Here is an 18,357-nt window from a genome sequence, read left to right as displayed (position 1 = left end):
GTAGACAGGAGACAGGGCACTAACTAACAAATCTCACCCCCACAATTGCAATTGCTTGATTTAACGCACAGACAATAATACCGTGTGGAAAATAATTAAACGCGCTTAGGTAATAAGATGATTTCCCAGAGAATCGGTATATATGACTATGACTGTAAGATATAAATATAGATAAAATTGATATCTGCAAATCTATTGGATGATTTATACGGGATGAGATTTGTAATTATTACCTTGTTACCTTGTTACTTACATATCTTATCTTCAATAGTAAGTAGGTAATTACAGATAGTAATAATAAATATCTAACAGCTTGCCGTACAGAGAAGGAGGCTGCTAGTTGGGTTTACAGAACCGAACGGAAGTTCCCTTCCCCTAGTACTAGGTAGTATCTTGAACTTCATCTGACATCAATCGAACCATTGTTACTACCCAACATCACCATTGGCCTTTTATTAGGTGCCATCATAATCTAGAAATCATACATTATCGAAAACACGATATTTCCAAAGAGTCTGAGTATTGAAAGATCCAGGTAGAGACAATCAGTATTAATTTTGGCAATGGATCTTTTTGGTGGTTCAAAGTAAGCATAAAATCTCCGCAGGGGCATTTTGTCAACCTTTCACTAACGCCTTATTTATCAAGACCCTGGTCGGCCCTTGACTGGACCTCAAGTGATGATAGAGTTCGAGGTGGAGCTTCACAATCTTGTCTTGAGTGTTCCACGCCTTTCTCTATAGCTACATTCAAGGGTACACTGGACATTAAAACTCTGGGAGGTGCAGGTTTTGCATCTCAAAGGACGACTGCAGATCATACTGTAAGTTAGTATAGACGAGGCATGGGTTTTCTCAATCACCCCGGTGTTTCAAGTGAACTCAATAAAGCGCTTAGCGTACATGCCAAACAAGTTGCTTGCTTTCCACACAGATCAAGCTTTATCGTTACATTGATCCAATAGCACCTGATAGTTTTACATGGCCTTCTCTGAGCTATTTTCAAAGCTACCTCCGGAGTCTCATTTCGGCTAGAACATCAAACATGCGTGTTGAGAGACAATGAGGGGTTGTCTGTACAAGATCTAGAATGCTACATTCGTACATGGCTTCCAATCCCATTGCACCATCATGAAATTTTGTCCTGCATAAGGCTAGGTACAGAGTTGTATTACTAGTCAGACGCAAGTTTATGTCGTATGGCGGCCGGAAATCACACCTGTTTGTGGAGTTGGATACAGAAGCGCCTTTTCTTCTTCCCAGTAATGACGAATATACACTTTGGGTGATTCTACGATACCCTCTAGCAGAATTATATCAACTGGCGATAGGCTTCACGCTAACAGCTGACTTTGTAGTGGGATCTATCAGCGTACGATGGAATTTTACTCCATCTAGGAAAGAGTGATCGAAAAATGTACACCTTCATCCTCAAAGATGAATTACTTCCAAAAAGTCCCAATGGAAGAGAACAAAGTACGATTAGTTGGGAGTTTGACTTCAAGGGCCCTGCAGATCATTCATCGATCTCTGTGAAGTGGGCAGATCTGAAACCCACTTATAGGGGACGCGAAAAGAAAGATGGCGTCCCTCTAGATTTGAAAAACGTTAAAAGATTTAGTATTATGATGCGAAGGTAATTCTACCAGTCAAATCATTATCATTCTTACTAACCTTGATAAGCTTTTTCGGCACCCAAGAAGGGGACTTTTCCCTGGATATCATCTCTATATCCGCCACAAAAGATAAAGAGAATATCGATACACCATATCGAGATGATCCCAATGAGAAAGGGTACACAATTTTGGATTCTAGAAAGGGTGAAGAAACCCCTACAACGCGGCAGAGCTGGATGGCCTGGCTCTTTGGGTGCAATGTATCATAGGAATCGACGGACCGGTACATACATGATTGGCCTTCACAGTGACTCCGGCGGCAATCTCATCGCGCGATATATCCACCCCCACTTCGATCCTTGTCCACACGAGGTTCGTCTGAAACACCATGTCAATTCTGGTGATTAGCCAATGAACATTGAATACTACCGGAAGTAAGATGCTTATTCTATTCGGTTTCTTCATGCAACTGCGAAGAGTGATCCACTATTCTTTACAGAGAAAGTCCGTTAAAGATTCCTGACCGGAAGTATAATAGAATGTTCTGTACCGCATTTACATCTACCACAAAATACCTGCGGTTGACAGTCGATGATTGAGACATTGGCTACCTCGGACCGAATTTAATTTGAGCTAGCCATGTTTACACAAGTACGAGGAACCTCCTCATTCCTTCCGGATGTACGGTACTACCCTAAACAAGCCTTTCTTAAAAGAGGGCTTCATTCAGCAGAATTATCCTAGAGTGTCACATGTGTCTTTTTAATTGCCAAGATGTCAACGCTTTAATCCCTTCATCGTATTTGTTAGCTACATGTGTATGCTTCAATGAACCACGCAACTACCATGCTGCAGTGTAGTATTCGTATACATACTGAAATAAGCACTACATAAAGTTCATCCGATTGAATGTCAGGTACCCTACTTTCTTCATTCTAGAAGCAATCTAGTTGTATTACAGTATTACATCGTGTGCGGCACATTTGATTTGAGATCTTACGAATTTCTTGTTCAGTCGAATGCTATTCCTTCAACCCGTCAACCTTCCAAATCCTGTTTACCGCGATATAGCTTCGAGCCTGGTCATACTTAGGAGAAACCCTGTATCCTCGTGCTCTACGCCGCAATACCACCCACACCTACAGTTGACTCCATTTTCCCAATATGTCGACGAACCATTCTTAAAATCATCCCTGACAGCTGAAGGTTCCACGTTTTTCCCTTGTCTAACATCTCATCAACACCCACACTTTTTGGTCATTCTCATTATACCCATGCATACTATCGTACCGAGTACACTTTGTCTGCCCCATAACGATAATTACTACGATATATAGTAGCTCGTTTCGTTTCGTCTTGCGCCTTCAGCTCCTTCGCGCGATGTGTCTCAATTGAAGATAATTCTCCACAAACGGCACGCACGGGTAATGGTTATCGATCAATAGAGAAATCCCATATCTGCCAATTCAAACGTACAACATATTGAAGCCCTGAATCTTTTGTCTCGGGATATACGGCATAGCCCTCAAGAATTTACTGTTTGGATTTTCATTATTTAGATTATATAGATAATTTTACGATGATGAAAGCGAGTCACTGTGCCTTGCTAAAGACATAGTCTAGATCTCACATAAATTATTATGGTCACAATCGTCTCATTCATTCCAATTGCAATCTCAAAATTTAACATTCATTAAATAATGTGGAGTATCGACTCATACGTTACCTTCCTCCTACTAAACATTTTCAATTCAACCGCGAGGCACAAAAAACTTCAAGGTTATTTATATCTTCAAGTTTCCCTTTTAGCCTTGTTCTCCGGATGTACGGATCGTCCTTCAGAATCCAGAGTCTAGACACTTGGGCTCGATACGATTTACCCCAAGGGGACATTCCCCCCATTCTCATGCGTACAATTGTCTCCAATTCAAAATCCTACTTCTTGCTCGTCTATTTTGTCTACTTTCTTCCCTGCGTTTTGTAACCCTTACTGTAGATGAAAACGTACCATATCTACTCACTGGTGCTCAACAAAGATTTGATTGGACATCACAGTACCTATACGAGAGCACCATGCACTCCTCTATCACATGTCCACTCGGACCACGTTTTACTCGGCCCCCATTGCTTTACTCATCTATCTAACTATCAAAGGTCAAATCTCACACCAACCACCACTTTAAAATATTCAAACCCCAATTTTGCCAAGATGTTCCAAAATTGGAAAACTTCTAGAAACGCTCATTGCATACTTCTGATTACAACCAATGTTACAAAGGACATTGATCAGTGTATCGCTGAGTAATAAGTCGATCAGTCGAAAATGAGGTAAGACGGGTATTACCTTATCGACGAACCAGATCGCCTTACCGCTCCAGAGGTTCAGGTACGAACGCGCACACGCGGAGCCATTCATCTGATTCCTTTCAGAACGGTACGAGTCCCTTCTGCAAAATACCGCACATCCGTGCAGGTACGAGACGCAGGCTTACGGTACATACTCGATCTTCGAGCCTGAGCAGGCTGGTACAAGTTTGTTCCGGCGCTGAGAATTGGTCTTCGGCGCCAGATGAGATTTCATTTGTCTCCTCTTATTCTTTTGATTCCTTTCTTGCTTTGTTTTTGTTCCTTCGCCATGATTTGATACATTGGTAAAGAATTCACGACATGTTTGATGGTGTCGGTGAAGGAGATATGTGGTGTGTTCTCTGTAAACAGATGTCACTTGTAGTACCGCAAACAACCAGAGCACTGCTACAGCCGCAAAATGCGAAAGTGGGCTGCAGCAAGAAATTCTCCTCTGCAGTCGTCCATAAAAATAGAACACAATCCATTTCTCCTTGTCCGATCTGAACTTCCCTATCCCATGACTGCATGTACATAACTCTCCATCCCGAGATTCCCAAACCGGAAAAACGCGCGCCGCTTATATCTCTGTGCCACCACACCAACCCGCATACCATACACCATACACCAGACACCAGACACCAGACATCAGACACCATACACCATACCCCATCCAAGCCAGCACCCCATGCCCCATTTATACACCAAGCCCTACCATATATATTCTACGTAGGAGAAATACCACTCTACACCCCCCTCCCCTTCCCTCAACACACCACCACCACAAATTCCACACCGCCTTCACTCACTCACCCTACATATTCGCAGCGTACAGTCTTACATATCTCCGACTCGGAAACTTGCTATGTTTTGGGAAGAACGCGAGATGATGACATACTTCGTACATACATGCTTTCTTGTACCATCTACCGTACTCACCAAACAAAGAAGAGAATAAAAAAGAAAACATGATGGATAGCTTCCACCACTACACCACTAACCACCTCCACAATATCCGTACAGAGCAAACGTACAATAGCCATTGTCAGCCAAAAAAAAAAGAGGCAGTGTACGCCATCAGTACTCTAGCTATCCCTATCCTCACAAGCAAAACCCCCGAGAAAAGAGATATCCCTTAGAGCGAGGGGAAGGAGAATCTCCATACACAACGACTCGTTAAACCCATAGCTCTATACTTGATTTCATGCATATCCCATCTTCCATCCATGTTCCATGCAGAATACATGTATAAGATTCCTTCTATACTACATGCATTTCAGAATGCAACGTCGGCACATGGCATTTTTTAGAGTTTCTCTGGATAAAGTGTGTCTCTGAATGCGAATACCACCCATCTTTTTAACTCATCTTTTCATCCTGAATCTCACCTTTAACCTCATCACCTCTCCACGGTAGTTTTTGATTATCTTGCTGCGAATTAAAATAATAACCGCAAGCGACAATTTGATCTTAGCAATCTTTTAAATGAAGTATTTGAGTAAACTGGTTGTTTTTAGGAAAGATAGTCTTCTCCAAAATAGCAGTACATTCGTCTGTGTACCTTTACTAATGTCGCCTAGTCCATTTTTCCATTTCCCTCATCCCCCCTTCCTCTTCCCACCCCCTCTGCTCTGCTCTGCCTTACCTTACCTTGAACTTACCTCATATGTCTACACAAAGAATGTACAACCGCTACATCCTTCACCGTTATAGACCCTACTCATGACACATTGCCACCTCAACAAGCCCTACACAATACACTAGGCAAACCCAGGGACCAAAGAACTAAGATCCCCAAACGGTTCTCTGCCACTGTCTCGCATGCATACATATGCAACTCCTGCATTGTGTATCTCGGCATCTATCTAAAACAGTGAAACGAAATGAGATGAGATGCAATGATATAAGGGAGATCAGACGAAAATGATACAGGTGAGAAGGGGGAATACTTAGGTTAAGCGAGTGCGGCATTGTACATGACCAAGAACAGATCCAGATACCTGTTAGTAATCATCATTAAGTCTTTTCTTGGAAACAAACACATAAATCATCATGAATTGAAGCGGCACTGGCAAGAACAAGCTGGTCTGTTTTCATTCATATGCGACTTTTGTGTAGCATTTTAGTTTACTATATTCCCATCTCCATCTGCACTCCGAGGACCGGAGACAATCAGTGCATCATCTGAAGTTCGTTCGATGGTGCAAGTTCGCGGATGTCTCAGGTCCAAACCAAGACTCAGACTAAGTTCAAGCCACCAAGGTGACAAGATCCATCTATAGTCTTTCACCAGCAGCCGCCTTAGCCTCACCATACTTCTTCAATCTAATAGATTGAACGCTGATGAAACCAGTAGTATCCGCAGGAGCGAATGAACCGATTTCGTCCATTGAACTCTCACTTGCATCGTACAACTTCTCAGTATCTGAGGAACGACCCAAGACACTGAAGGTACCCTTGTATACACGACATCTGACTTGTCCATTGACATTCTTCTGGGAAGCGACGATAGATTCCTCAATGAACTCACGCTCAGGGGAGAAGTAAAGACCATTGTAGAGAATCTTGGAGTAGTTGAAGGTGACGAATTGATCACGAAGAGCACGGACTTCACGGTCCATAACCAAACCTTCGAGATCAACGTGGGCGGAGCGGAGACATGTAAGACCAGGAGTTTCGTAACATCCACGGGATTTAAGACCGATGAAACGGTTCTCAACGATATCGATACGTCCAACACCGTGACGACGAGCAATGGCGTTGGATTCGAGGAAGAGCTCAACTGAATCAGTGATGGTCTTGCCATTTGTGATGAGTTTCTTTGGGAGACCCTTCTCGAAAACGAGAGTGAAGTCTTCTGGCTGATCAGGAGCCTTCAATGGGTCAACAGTCAACTTCCACATATCTTCTGGAGGGGTGACATCTGGATCTTCCAAGATACCAGCTTCGTAACTGCAGTGTGCCAAGTTCTCGTCCATACTCCATGGCTTTGCCTTTGTGCTGCTGACTGGAATGCCTGCCTTAGCAGCATACTCGAGGAGATCGTTACGGCCTGCGAAACGCTCGTAAAATTCTGGTAGACGCCATGGGGCAATGACCTTGATGGTTGGTTGAAGAGCATAGAATGCGAGTTCGAATCGAACTTGATCGTTACCCTTTCCAGTGCAACCGTGGGATACGGCAATACATCCTTCCTTCTGGGCGACTGTGATTTGTGCACGAGCAATGACTGGACGAGCAAGAGATGTACCTGATTTCCGACCCAATTAGCCTTGAAACTCTCCTTCGATCTTCTTATATAGTATATGTGTATGACTCACCCAACAAGTATACGTTCTCGTAGATGGCGTTACATTGGACGGCAGGGAAGCAAAGTTCGTCAACGAATTCTCTGGATATAATGTCAATTGAGTTCTCCCATAAAAATGAATAAGTTTGCATACCTCTTCAAATCCTCAACATAGCATGCAACAGCTCCGATCTTCATGGCCTTAGCTTTGGCAGCTTCGAAGTCCTCTGCTCTCTCATTAGTAAAGTCTTACTCTCTTAAAATGCAGAGTATCGTACCCTCTTGACCAACATCAGCCATGAAGCAGACAACATCATATCCCTTCTCAATCAACCAAGCCAAAATACAGCTGGTATCCAAACCACCACTGTAGGCGAGACAAACCTAGAATCAACAAGCGTCAGCTCAAGCTCTATCCCCCTCTATCTCATACAGTTTTGAGGTTGAATCTTACCTTATCCTTTGCCATTTTGAAGTTTTGTATATGTGAAATATGTATGAGGAGTAATTGAGAAGGTCAAGTTTGTTTATATTCTTGGAAAGTTATAAGTAATGTTAGTTGTGGATTCAATTGAGGGACGGGCCCCAACAATAGTGTATGGAATGGTGGGGTTGAACTACGCGCTCTCCTTCAATGTTTTTCTTTATCAGACCAAAATTTTCACCTCTTCAGCCACAAAGATAACCAAATGAAGTTAGTTGAAATTGACAGCCTTACCATTTTCCCCTGTCAGATGTGGCAGTTGAAGAGAAGATAGCCAATTAAAATGTTCTGACCAAAATACATGACATGAAATCCTTATCAGAAGACGAGAAAAGAATTTTCGTGACTGCTGCAGTATTGCAGGTATTGGAAGTGGAAACTTAAAAACACCCGATATTGACCGTTAGTGCCTCTATGTAACTACCTACTCAATGCAAATCAAACTGAATTCAGAAATTGGTACTTTGGAAAGAAGTGGAGCGATTCTGACCAGCTTTACTTGACCAAAGACTCTTCTTGTGTGCACAGAAGCGTGAGCATTGAAGTGGTGATCTTGACGACCCTGAACCACTCAAAATGAATGTAGAAAAGATACCCTTACAGACCACCCCAATGATATGATAGATACGTTAAGTTTTATCTCAGCCAAACTTCTTGGTAGACTCTTTCGATATCAGATAGTATATTGGATAGCACATTTGACATCACCATATAATTTTGCAGTAGGCATCAAGTTGTAAAATACTCTTGATTTCTTAATCCATCAAGATGAACTACTTCATAGGGTATCGACGATGTTCAGTCGCTCTACGCCCTCAATACCACTCGCTCCTAATTAACAAAAACACTAAAACAAACCACACTCGAGAAATTAACAACCTTGCTATCAATAAATATGATTCGACATCGTGTTGCCACTAATGCAAGATCAGTAACCAGCCCGTCGTTTCCTCAAAGAAGCAAAGCAGGAATAACGTCAAGCATCTATTCCTCGCCCTCAATTGGGACTTCCTCTTCGTACTCCTCCTCTCCCTCGGAGATCGAGGCATCCTGGTATTGTTGATACTCGGAAACCAAATCGTTCATGTTGGACTCAGCCTCAGTGAACTCCATCTCGTCCATACCTTCACCAGTGTACCAATGCAAGAAAGCCTTTCTTCTGAACATAGCAGTGAATTGATCACCGACACGCTTGAAAAGTTCTTGGATGGATGTCGAGTTACCAACGAAGGTGGAGGACATCTTAAGACCACGGGGAGGAATGGAGCAAAGGGCGGTTTGGACGTTGTTGGGGATCCACTCAACGAAGTAGGATGAGTTCTTGTTTTGGACGTTGCGCATTTGGTCCTCAACCTCCTTCATGGAAACCTTACCACGGCTTAAAAAAAGTTAGTGTCTACAAGATTTTGGCAGATTGATTATAGGGCAAACTTACAAAATGGCAGAGCATGTCAAGTAACGACCGTTACGGAAATCGGAAGCGGCCATCATGTTCTTAGGGTCGTACATTTGTTGAGTCAATTCTGGAACAGTGACAGCACGGAAAGAGTGTGCGCCACGACTGGTCAAAGGAGCAAATCCAACCATGAAGAAATGGAGACGGGGGAATGGAACCATGTTAACAGCCAATTTTCGGAGATCTGAGTTAAGTTGACCAGGGAAACGAAGACAGGTGGTAACACCGGACATGACGGCGGAAACCAAGTGGTTAAGATCTCCGTAAGATGGGTTGCTGAGCTTCAAGGTTCTCATGCAAATGTCGTAAAGAGCCTCGTTATCGATACAGAAGGTCGCGTCAGAGTTCTCAACCAATTGATGGACAGAGAGAGTTGCGTTATATGGCTCGACAACGGTATCGGAAACCTTTGGCGATGGAACGACGGAGAAAGTAGCCATCATACGATCTGGGAACTCCTCACGGATCTTGGAGATCAAAAGCGTACCCATACCGGCACCAGTTCCACCACCGAGGGAGTGGGTGATTTGGAATCCTTGAAGGCAGTCACAGCCTTCAGCTTCACGACGGACAACATCAAGAACTTGGTCGACAAGCTCAGCACCCTCAGTGTAATGACCCTTAGCCCAGTTGTTACCAGCACCAGATTGACCGAAAACGAAGTTGTCTGGACGGAAGAGTTGACCGAAAGGACCGGCGCGGACGGCATCCATGGTACCTGGCTCCAAATCGACGAGGACGGCACGGGGAACATACTTGTTGCCAGAAGCCTTATAGGGGTTAGTGGACGATTTTCGTAGAGTCGAAGTTGTGTATATATACCTCGTTGAAGTAGACGTTCATACGCTCAAGTTGGAGATCGGATGTACCATTGTAGCTGCAAACAAACAATGTCAGTAACGTTTCAAATACGAGAAGAAATTGTGATGTTACTTACACACCGGAACCATCAAGACCGTGCTCGCCAGAGATAGTTTGCCTGTAATATGGTTAGTTTTAATCTGAGGTTGTCGCGAAGCAGAGCTTTCGCAGAATCGGCATCTCGTACCAGAAGGCAGCACCAATTTGGTTACCCTGAGCAGATTGTCAGCAAAGCTCATAGGATACATTTGAAAGAATTGACTTACACATTGGCCGGTTTGAAGATGAACCTGTAGATCCAAAAGTTACTTGGTCAGCGATATGTTACTTTTAAAAAATATATAGTGGGGTGTTTTTCAGGGGTAAAGTCGACGCGTCTTGCAAAAAGGCGTAGAAGTCGTAGATGAAGAGAGAGAAATACATACGATTTCACGCATATTGAAGGTTGATTAGGTTCTTGTATTGAGGTATTGAGATGTGGAAGTTTGGGTATTGAGAAATGGAGGTGGTAGATAGAGAAGTATTAAGAGGTTAAGGATTGCTGAGATGTCCTTGTGGATAGTGGAGTTTGTTGTTCACCGCTAGGCAGGAGTAATCGGTAAACAAATAAAACACTAGTGGGTATTAATTTACTCAACAGGTTTAGTGCGGCGGACGTTAGAGTACCGCCGATCACGTGAGAATAAACTTTCGGATTGTGAGGCAATTCGCAGCCGACACATGTAGAGGGTCTCTTTGTTGACGGTACGAATTGATACTTTACTTTCCTTGTCATATTAATCATCATGGAAAACGAAATCAAAGCTTTCTTACCCAACATTGATCCGGTTCTATCGGAGTATTCAGTTGGGTACCTCACCCATGCATCAAATGCATATGTCGAGGCAGACCAAAATGGTCCTTCGCCATTATCAGAAGCAGCGGTTGCTATCTCAGCGCTCTTACTATCAGCTTCTGGTGATCCGAGTCCAGAGAATCAGTCAAAGATCAATCAAATAGTGGGAAAATGGGTTCAAAAATTTGATGGGAGTGGGCAAAATAAGCAGCTCTCTTCCGCTGCCAAACGGCTAGACCAAGCCATCCAAGTTGGGGCTCAGAGGAACATGTCGTCTACTTTGGGTGTATCTCTTGGAGGTGTTGACTTGGAATCCGCAAATGTTAGAAAAGTGGAGTCGAGAGTTGATAAAAAGAAGTTGGAGAAAGCTGAAAGAAAAATTGCTGCTAAACAAAGCAAGAAGGAATTCAAGGCCGTCGAATATGAGGCTTCTAAACTTATTAATCAACCCGATGACGCTCAGTCATATGAAGAGTTCTTCATGGCTGTCAATCCTTTGCAATTGGGATCGGGTCAATCTACAAAGAGCAAGGACATAAAGGTGGACAATATCGATGTTTCTATTGGTGGTTTGAGAATTTTGTCAGATACAAATTTGACCTTGGCTTATGGCCGAAGATATGGTTTGGTAGGTCAGAACGGTATCGGAAAGTCTACTCTATTGAGGGCTTTGGCAAGGAGAGAGTTAGCTGTACCTACTCACATTTCCATTCTTCACGTCGAGCAAGAAATCAGTGGAGATGATACACCTGCATTACAAGCTGTACTTGATGCAGATGTATGGAGAAAACACTTACTTGCAGAACAAGTCAAAATCTCCAAACAACTCGCAGACATGGAGGCAGAAAGATCATCAATGGCCGATACCTCTGAGCAAGCAGAGAAGCTTGACAAAGAGCGTGAGGGTCTCGACCAGACATTGGGTGATATTCAAGGCAAGCTTGCAGAGATGGAATCTGACAAAGCCGAGTCTCGAGCTGCAACCATTCTGGCAGGTCTTGGTTTCTCTCCTGAACGACAACAATTTGCTACTAAGACATTCTCTGGTGGTTGGCGTATGCGTTTGGCATTGGCTAGAGCCTTGTTCTGCGAACCTGATCTTCTACTTCTTGACGAACCGTCTAACATGTTGGACGTTCCTTCTATCACTTTCCTTGCCAATTATCTTCAAGGATATCCAAGTACCGTTTTGGTAGTTTCTCACGACAGAGCATTCCTTAACGAAGTTGCAACTGATATCATTCATCAACATTCCGAACGTCTCGACTACTACAAGGGTGCCAATTTCGAATCTTTCTATGCTACAAAGGAAGAACGCCGCAAGACAGCACAACGAGAATACGAGAACCAAATGGTCCAACGTGCTCATCTCCAAGCATTCATCGACAAGTTCCGTTACAACGCTGCCAAATCCTCCGAAGCGCAATCCAGAATCAAGAAGTTGGAAAAGATGCCGATCCTCGAAGCCCCCGAATCCGTCTACACGGTTCATTTCAAGTTCCCCGAGGTGGAAAAACTTTCTCCCCCAATTGTCCAAATGACAGATGTATCCTTCGGCTATACTCCCGACAAACCCCTCCTCCACAACGTCGACCTGGACGTACAGCTCGACTCCCGAATTGGTATCGTCGGACCCAACGGAGCCGGTAAAACCACCATCCTTAAACTTCTCATTGGAAAGCTCTCTCCTACCGGAGGACTTATTTCTCAAAATCCTCGACTCCGCATCGGTTTCTTCGCACAACATCACGTCGATGCTCTCGATCTAACCACCAGCGCCGTTGGCTTCATGACCAAGACCTACCCCGGAAAAACCGACGAAGAATATCGTCGCCACCTCGGTGCCTTTGGTATCACCGGTATGACTGGTCTTCAAAAGATGGAACTCCTTTCCGGAGGTCAAAAATCTCGTGTCGCATTCGCCTGTCTATCTCTACAAAACCCACATATCTTGGTTCTTGACGAACCTTCCAATCACTTGGATATTGAAGCTATGGATGCGTTGAGTCAAGCATTGAATGCATTCCAAGGTGGTGTGCTGATGGTCAGTCACGATGTTACAATGTTGCAAACGGTGTGCACAAGTCTTTGGGTTTGTGATAACGGAACGGTGGAAAAATTCCCTGGAGATGTGCAGGCGTACAAGAAGAGAATCACGGCGCAGGCAGATGCAAGTGGTGTTGTGCAGGCTCATTAGGAAATGTTCAAAAATTACAATTTGTCGAATTATCCTACTCCAAGTCTCAGATTGCAAGTCATATGATGGTTCTATTTCTAGCGTTTTTTCTAATCAACATTTCCACCATCCACAGTACTCCTAATACCCCTTTTTCCTATCCACTAAATTGATAAGATCCCTCCCCTTTTCTATGTTTTCCAAATTCGCATCCAAGATTGCAAAACTCCTCTCCGCATACGTCGTCCCAAGCCCACTGACGTGAGGTGTAATAGCCACATTTTCCAAAGTCCATAACTCACTATCTTGAGGTAGAGGTTCTGGGTCTGTAACATCCAATGCAGCTCCCCTCAAACCTCCTTCACTCAATGGCTTCTTCAAATATGTAATCAGATCATCTTGATTGATAATACCACCCCGGGCAATGTTGATGATGAAAGCGTTTGTTTTAGATCCCAATATTTCGAATTCAGCTGCGGACAGGAAGTGGCGAGTTTGTGGTGTCAGGGGAACGGAAATCAGAAGAATATCGATGTCCTGTTTGAGGAAGTTATGCAGACTCTCCTTATCGAGTCCGGAGTACCAGGCAGACGGAAGTGTGCCATCTGGATCGCCAGTATTGGGGACAATATATTTACCCTCATCTTTCCTAGACTCAGGAGTCGTGCGTGGCGATGCCGTATAAGCTATAACATCCATTCCCATAGCTTTACAGATTCTCGCAGCTTGTCTTCCAATCGCTCCATACCCAAGAACGCCCAGTCTTTGACCCACGCAATCTCTCATTGAACCCAATTGTTTGTAATCTCCCCAAACATGTTTTTTCTGCCACTCAACCAATATCTTCTCCTTATGCGAATGGCTCAAGATCTGCATGATAACCCATTCTGATATCTGCGGTCCATGTACACCAGACGAGTTTGTAATTGGGATTTTGGTGTCTTTCCAGATCGGAGTGTTGCTCAATCTATCTGTGCCGGCGCTGAAAAGATGGATGAGTTTGAGATTCTTAGCTTGCTCGGCGGAAGGAGGGAAGGATGAGAGGGTAACGAGTATAGTTGCATGATGCCAGGTTTCTGGGAGGCGGAATGAATTTGTTAGAGAACCTCGATACCCGGAACATTGGGAAATGAGAAGGAAATGGCAAGACAGGCAACTTACCATCTGGCACAGCTGCAAGTTCCAATGCTTTCCCTACACCAAAGAATATCTGCTTGTATGTAATTTCCACGTTATACTTTTGTCTCAACCTATCCAAAATTTTGGCATCTTCTGGAAAAGGGAGAAGACATAAAATATGCTCTTGTTGTTGAGGAATCTCGCCCATGATTGTAGATGTAAGTAAAGTCAGACGATCAGTGGAAATTGTGGACATAAGATATGAAAATAACAGATACTAGATACTAGATACTAGATACTAGAAGCTCGAAAAGGGCAATGAAGCTTTATATATCGAGCTTACAGACGATGAGAACAGAACGAGATAATAAACGTAATAGTATTTCACACGTGTCGGTCACAATTGAGAAACACATTTGGATTTATCATCCAAAATTGGGTGCTCACCGAAGTCGCACCCGCTCGTCTCATCCTAGAGTATCCATCGAGTACTCACTCGTATCTGTCTGAGCATTTTTGTGGTACAGTCACCACCCGCTGAGCGTAACCCAATTACCCCGCTGCACCTCTCAAGGTTTTCGGCGCTAAGATAAGATAAGAAGTTGCATGAAATTTCCTGATAGGCTTCTGATTCCATGCGAGAATGACAGAAGATGCTCAATTATCACGATATACATCTGATTCCGTGAGATTCTGCAATAGAGGAGAGAAAGTTGCCAACTCAATTCAAGGATGACGGAAGGATTGATCAAGATCACGATGTCTAGTCAGTTCGGTAATCTTCATCCAAAGGTCATGAAACAACATGGAAAATGCTTGAGTTTTACTTTATCCCAATTCTTTGAAAACTAAATCTATTAAGTGAAAATCTATTGCGAAGGTTGTTTACGAGCCAATTCATCATGCTCTTCAATATCCTGGGCCTCCCATGGATAACAAATCCATACATCCTCAACAGTTCTTGCGGCGAGATATCTATCATCCTTCAACATATCCTCAGGGAGCGTACCCTTCTTTTCCTTGTTCTTGTTCTGTTGATGCCAACACATTAGTAAATTCCCTTTTAGTCGCGCATGTAAAAACTCGATGAATCACTTACATGTAAAACAAAGATAGAGAAGACAGTCTTTTCTCCTTGACCACCCAACTTTTGTCTAGCAAGCTCAACATCCTTCTCCAACTCCTTAACGGCATACTCCAAAGTGGTTCGTGTATCATCAACTTCATCGACGATCAAAATTCTCTTTCCAACCAAGTTCTCCATGTTACCCAAGCTGTTCAAATCCAACCATTGAGTTCTGGTAACCTTTGTGCCCACTTGCTCAACTTCTCCTGGAGTATTTGAAGCTGAGGGGTGTGTAGGAGGAAGCTGTTCGTATAGCGAAAGGCCAATAGCTTGGATTGGAATATTAGGACTTCCGGGTTGTTTTAAAAACGATCGCAGAATACGCGCAGGAACATATCCACCACCACCGATAGCGATCATAAGTTGAGGTTGGAATTCTTCGAGAATGCGTGGTGCGGCTTCTTGACAGAGTTTGTGGACCTAAGGAAGGTTGTCAGTGATGCTTCTTTGCTCGGAGGGGTAATATGAGGCCAGGAGGGGCATCTTGAGCTTCTGTGTGCGCGCATACCTGGTTATAGGTCACATATTCTTTGACAACCATCTTTAATATGATGTGTAGGGTATCTTTAAGTGATCTGTAAATCTGTGTAACTTGACGAAGAAAATATGAATCTATTCCAAGAATTTTTTATTGAACTTAAACACCCGGAGTTTACCTAAGAGTCGTGAAAATAAAATTATTCAAAAGTTCGTGATCCCAGTGTCCGGGGAGTCACTGGTCGTATGCGGTATACCGTGCTAACTAGCTAGATAAACTAGCGGACTTCGCCTGCTGCAGAATCTTTAATTGCACTCCTGTTAGTTTACTACATTACAGATGATTGGTTGTAGTTGCTATGTAGATATATTTTTGCTGCTGGTGATAAATGTACGACAATAAAGAATTCTAGTGAACATATCATTGACTACCTAGCAATATCAGTCTCAGTTTCTCTCTCTAGCCATTATCGTACATATGAAACAATGATATTTTGTGTGCTTTCTCATACTCCATTCTACAGCCCTTCTGCGGTTATTCATGAATGAAACCCTCATCCGTCATTTTTAACTGATGCAGTGTTACCTGCCTATCTGGCTATACCTTCCTCATTCTTTGTATCCCATCTACATGATAAAATCTTCAGAATGACCATTCACATTGTGAATCATCACGACAACCATCCGTATTTAGGTTACACATCAACTCGAATCAAATGCTAGGAGTTAATGACAATTTTTCATGACTGGTGTGTCTTACATTCTTTCATTCCGCATTTCAAAACTCTCCCTCCAGTTGTGACATCAGATACCACTTCTCAGTTTCTGAATTGGTTTAGAGGTAGATCATATTCAGGGCCCATAACTTCGATTGGGGGGAGAACTAGTAAGTAGTTCAGAACGATCACGACAAACGCACTCGTTGTTCACAGTTTCCCACACAACAATTTGTGCGAAATCTGCAAAGCATACATCTCTGATATATTGAACTCCTCTTGACTTATTGTATCCTTCGCAAGTATGCCAAAACCAGCCCCAAATCTTAATATTCCCCCCTCTTCCACCACCGTAAGTGTCCGCATCATCGATACTACTACCCATATCTCCGGTATTCCCCTCTCCGAATTTGTTTCCCCCGCCATCTCCGGACACACTCACTTTTCCATCCCCGCCTATTCATTTCTCATTGAGCATCCCTCCTCCCGCTCTCTCCTCTTCGATCTTGGTGTCCGCAAAGACTGGGAAAATCTCTCCCCCCGCATTACGGAACGCATCAAAGATGGCGGCTGGAAAGTCACTGTTCAGAAGGGTGTACGTGAGCAACTAGAGGAACATGGGGTATCGGCTGCCAGCATTGAAGCCGTGATCTGGAGCCACTGGCACTGGGATCATATTGGAGATCCTAGTACATTTGATAAATCCACCGCTCTGGTCGTTGGTCCTGGGTTCAAAGAATCTTTCACCCCGGGTTACCCCTCCGATAATTCCTCCCCTATTCTTGAAAGCGATTATGCCGATCGTGAACTCCGTGAAATTGCTTTCAATTCTGGTCTCAAGATTGGCCGCTTCGAAGCATTTGATTATTTTGGAGATGGTTCTTTCTATTTACTCAATAGTCCGGGGCATACTATCGGCCATATGTGTGCATTAGCTAAGGTCAAAATGAATCCAAATTCATATGTATTCATGGGAGGTGATGCGTGTCATCACGGGGGCGAATTTCGACCTTCACCTTATCATCCTCTTCCAGAATTTCTCACACCAGCTCCTTTGCCGAGTTACGGGACAACCTGCCCAGGTTCGCTCTTTGAGCCTCTTCTCCGTGATAATGACAGGGACAAACCGTTTTACGCGATAGCGCGAAGGGATGATGGAAAAGGGGTAGCGCATGATGTCGATGAGGCAGAGAGAACGATTGAAAAAGTCATGGAAGTGGACGCATCGGATGAAGTATTAGTTGTTATGGCACACGATGAGACATTGAAAGATGTGGTATCTTTTTTCCCTCAATATGCCAATAGCTTTAGGAAAAATGGATGGGCAGAAAAGGGAAGATGGTTATTTTTGAGAGATTTTGCAGGGGCTGTGGAGAATTAAAAACTATAGATTCTCGTTATATCGTCAGTAAAATTTACACATCAAAGCAATATGAATGCCCTCTTGAAGACTAAACCACCAGCTCAGATTTCTTTTCGATAAATGCTCAACAAACAGAATTGAACGCAGAAAATACTTTACATTTCTGTAGATTCTGCTCAACTTCCTACACATCTCTTTGGTTCCAACACTCATTCCACTCACAGTACCACAAAGCTTTATCTAGACTGATACATGGCGATTGACAGTTGAGTTCGGCTTCAAATTCTCAATCAAAGTTGGAGTTACACCCTACCACTCACTCCTCGGTGTCCATGTCTACCAAGCTCTCAAAACCATCGCATACATCCAAGGGAACAAAGATCATCTTTTTCATTTGAAGTGGGAAGTTTTAATGGTTTTCCCGAACCATGGTTTACTTTCTTCCCAAGAGAGAATATAATCCATCCTTAACAATCTCATCTCAATCCTCTTGA

The 18,357-nt window shown here is 43.4% G+C and overlaps 8 protein-coding genes across 8 annotated transcripts; 4 read left to right on the top strand and 4 right to left on the bottom strand.

Annotated features, from left to right (window-relative positions):
- Nucleotides 1-563: 563 nt before the first annotated feature.
- On the top strand, nucleotides 564-1,884 carry Bfra_000456 (putative cia30 family protein; the record flags this gene model as incomplete). The annotated part of the gene is made up of 4 exons (XM_037330902.1): nucleotides 564-586; nucleotides 649-823; nucleotides 1,358-1,635; nucleotides 1,683-1,884. 4 exons carry the CDS (start codon nucleotides 564-566, stop codon nucleotides 1,882-1,884), a joined length of 678 nt encoding a protein of 225 aa, XP_037197235.1.
- A 750-nt stretch (nucleotides 1,885-2,634) lies between these two features.
- Nucleotides 2,635-3,101, top strand: Bfra_000455 (uncharacterized protein; the record flags this gene model as incomplete). Its single annotated transcript, XM_037330901.1, has 2 exons — nucleotides 2,635-2,908; nucleotides 2,953-3,101. The coding sequence occupies 2 exons, from the start codon at nucleotides 2,635-2,637 to the stop codon at nucleotides 3,099-3,101; spliced, it is 423 nt and encodes a 140-aa protein (XP_037197234.1).
- A 3,136-nt stretch (nucleotides 3,102-6,237) lies between these two features.
- On the bottom strand, nucleotides 6,238-7,719 carry Bfra_000454 (putative argininosuccinate synthase protein; the record flags this gene model as incomplete). The annotated part of the gene is made up of 5 exons (XM_037330900.1): nucleotides 6,238-7,211; nucleotides 7,282-7,352; nucleotides 7,405-7,477; nucleotides 7,529-7,634; nucleotides 7,705-7,719. The coding sequence occupies 5 exons, from the start codon at nucleotides 7,717-7,719 to the stop codon at nucleotides 6,238-6,240; spliced, it is 1,239 nt and encodes a 412-aa protein (XP_037197233.1).
- A 999-nt stretch (nucleotides 7,720-8,718) lies between these two features.
- Nucleotides 8,719-10,488, bottom strand: Bfra_000453 (putative beta-tubulin protein; the record flags this gene model as incomplete). The annotated part of the gene is made up of 7 exons (XM_037330899.1): nucleotides 8,719-9,112; nucleotides 9,170-9,960; nucleotides 10,013-10,067; nucleotides 10,128-10,169; nucleotides 10,239-10,264; nucleotides 10,318-10,341; nucleotides 10,477-10,488. The coding sequence occupies 7 exons, from the start codon at nucleotides 10,486-10,488 to the stop codon at nucleotides 8,719-8,721; spliced, it is 1,344 nt and encodes a 447-aa protein (XP_037197232.1).
- Nucleotides 10,489-10,836: 348 nt separating this feature from the next.
- Bfra_000452 (putative translation initiation regulator protein) lies at nucleotides 10,837-13,083 on the top strand (the record flags this gene model as incomplete). The annotated part of the gene is made up of 1 exon (XM_037330898.1): nucleotides 10,837-13,083. One exon carries the CDS (start codon nucleotides 10,837-10,839, stop codon nucleotides 13,081-13,083), a length of 2,247 nt encoding a protein of 748 aa, XP_037197231.1.
- A 120-nt stretch (nucleotides 13,084-13,203) lies between these two features.
- Bfra_000451 (putative 2-hydroxyacid dehydrogenase protein) lies at nucleotides 13,204-14,389 on the bottom strand (the record flags this gene model as incomplete). The annotated part of the gene is made up of 2 exons (XM_037330897.1): nucleotides 13,204-14,138; nucleotides 14,224-14,389. 2 exons carry the CDS (start codon nucleotides 14,387-14,389, stop codon nucleotides 13,204-13,206), a joined length of 1,101 nt encoding a protein of 366 aa, XP_037197230.1.
- Nucleotides 14,390-15,050: 661 nt separating this feature from the next.
- Bfra_000450 (putative hypoxanthine guanine phosphoribosyltransferase protein) lies at nucleotides 15,051-15,848 on the bottom strand (the record flags this gene model as incomplete). Its single annotated transcript, XM_037330896.1, has 3 exons — nucleotides 15,051-15,212; nucleotides 15,281-15,727; nucleotides 15,816-15,848. The coding sequence occupies 3 exons, from the start codon at nucleotides 15,846-15,848 to the stop codon at nucleotides 15,051-15,053; spliced, it is 642 nt and encodes a 213-aa protein (XP_037197229.1).
- A 956-nt stretch (nucleotides 15,849-16,804) lies between these two features.
- Bfra_000449 (putative metallo-beta-lactamase superfamily protein) lies at nucleotides 16,805-17,881 on the top strand (the record flags this gene model as incomplete). The annotated part of the gene is made up of 1 exon (XM_037330895.1): nucleotides 16,805-17,881. One exon carries the CDS (start codon nucleotides 16,805-16,807, stop codon nucleotides 17,879-17,881), a length of 1,077 nt encoding a protein of 358 aa, XP_037197228.1.
- Nucleotides 17,882-18,357: the final 476 nt, after the last annotated feature.

This window comes from Botrytis fragariae, assembly GCF_013461495.1.
Source record: "Botrytis fragariae strain BVB16 chromosome Unknown tig00000001, whole genome shotgun sequence".
In the NCBI taxonomy this organism is placed as follows: Eukaryota; Fungi; Ascomycota; class Leotiomycetes; order Helotiales; family Sclerotiniaceae; genus Botrytis; species Botrytis fragariae.
This window is presented reverse-complemented; position numbering and strand designations above follow the sequence as displayed.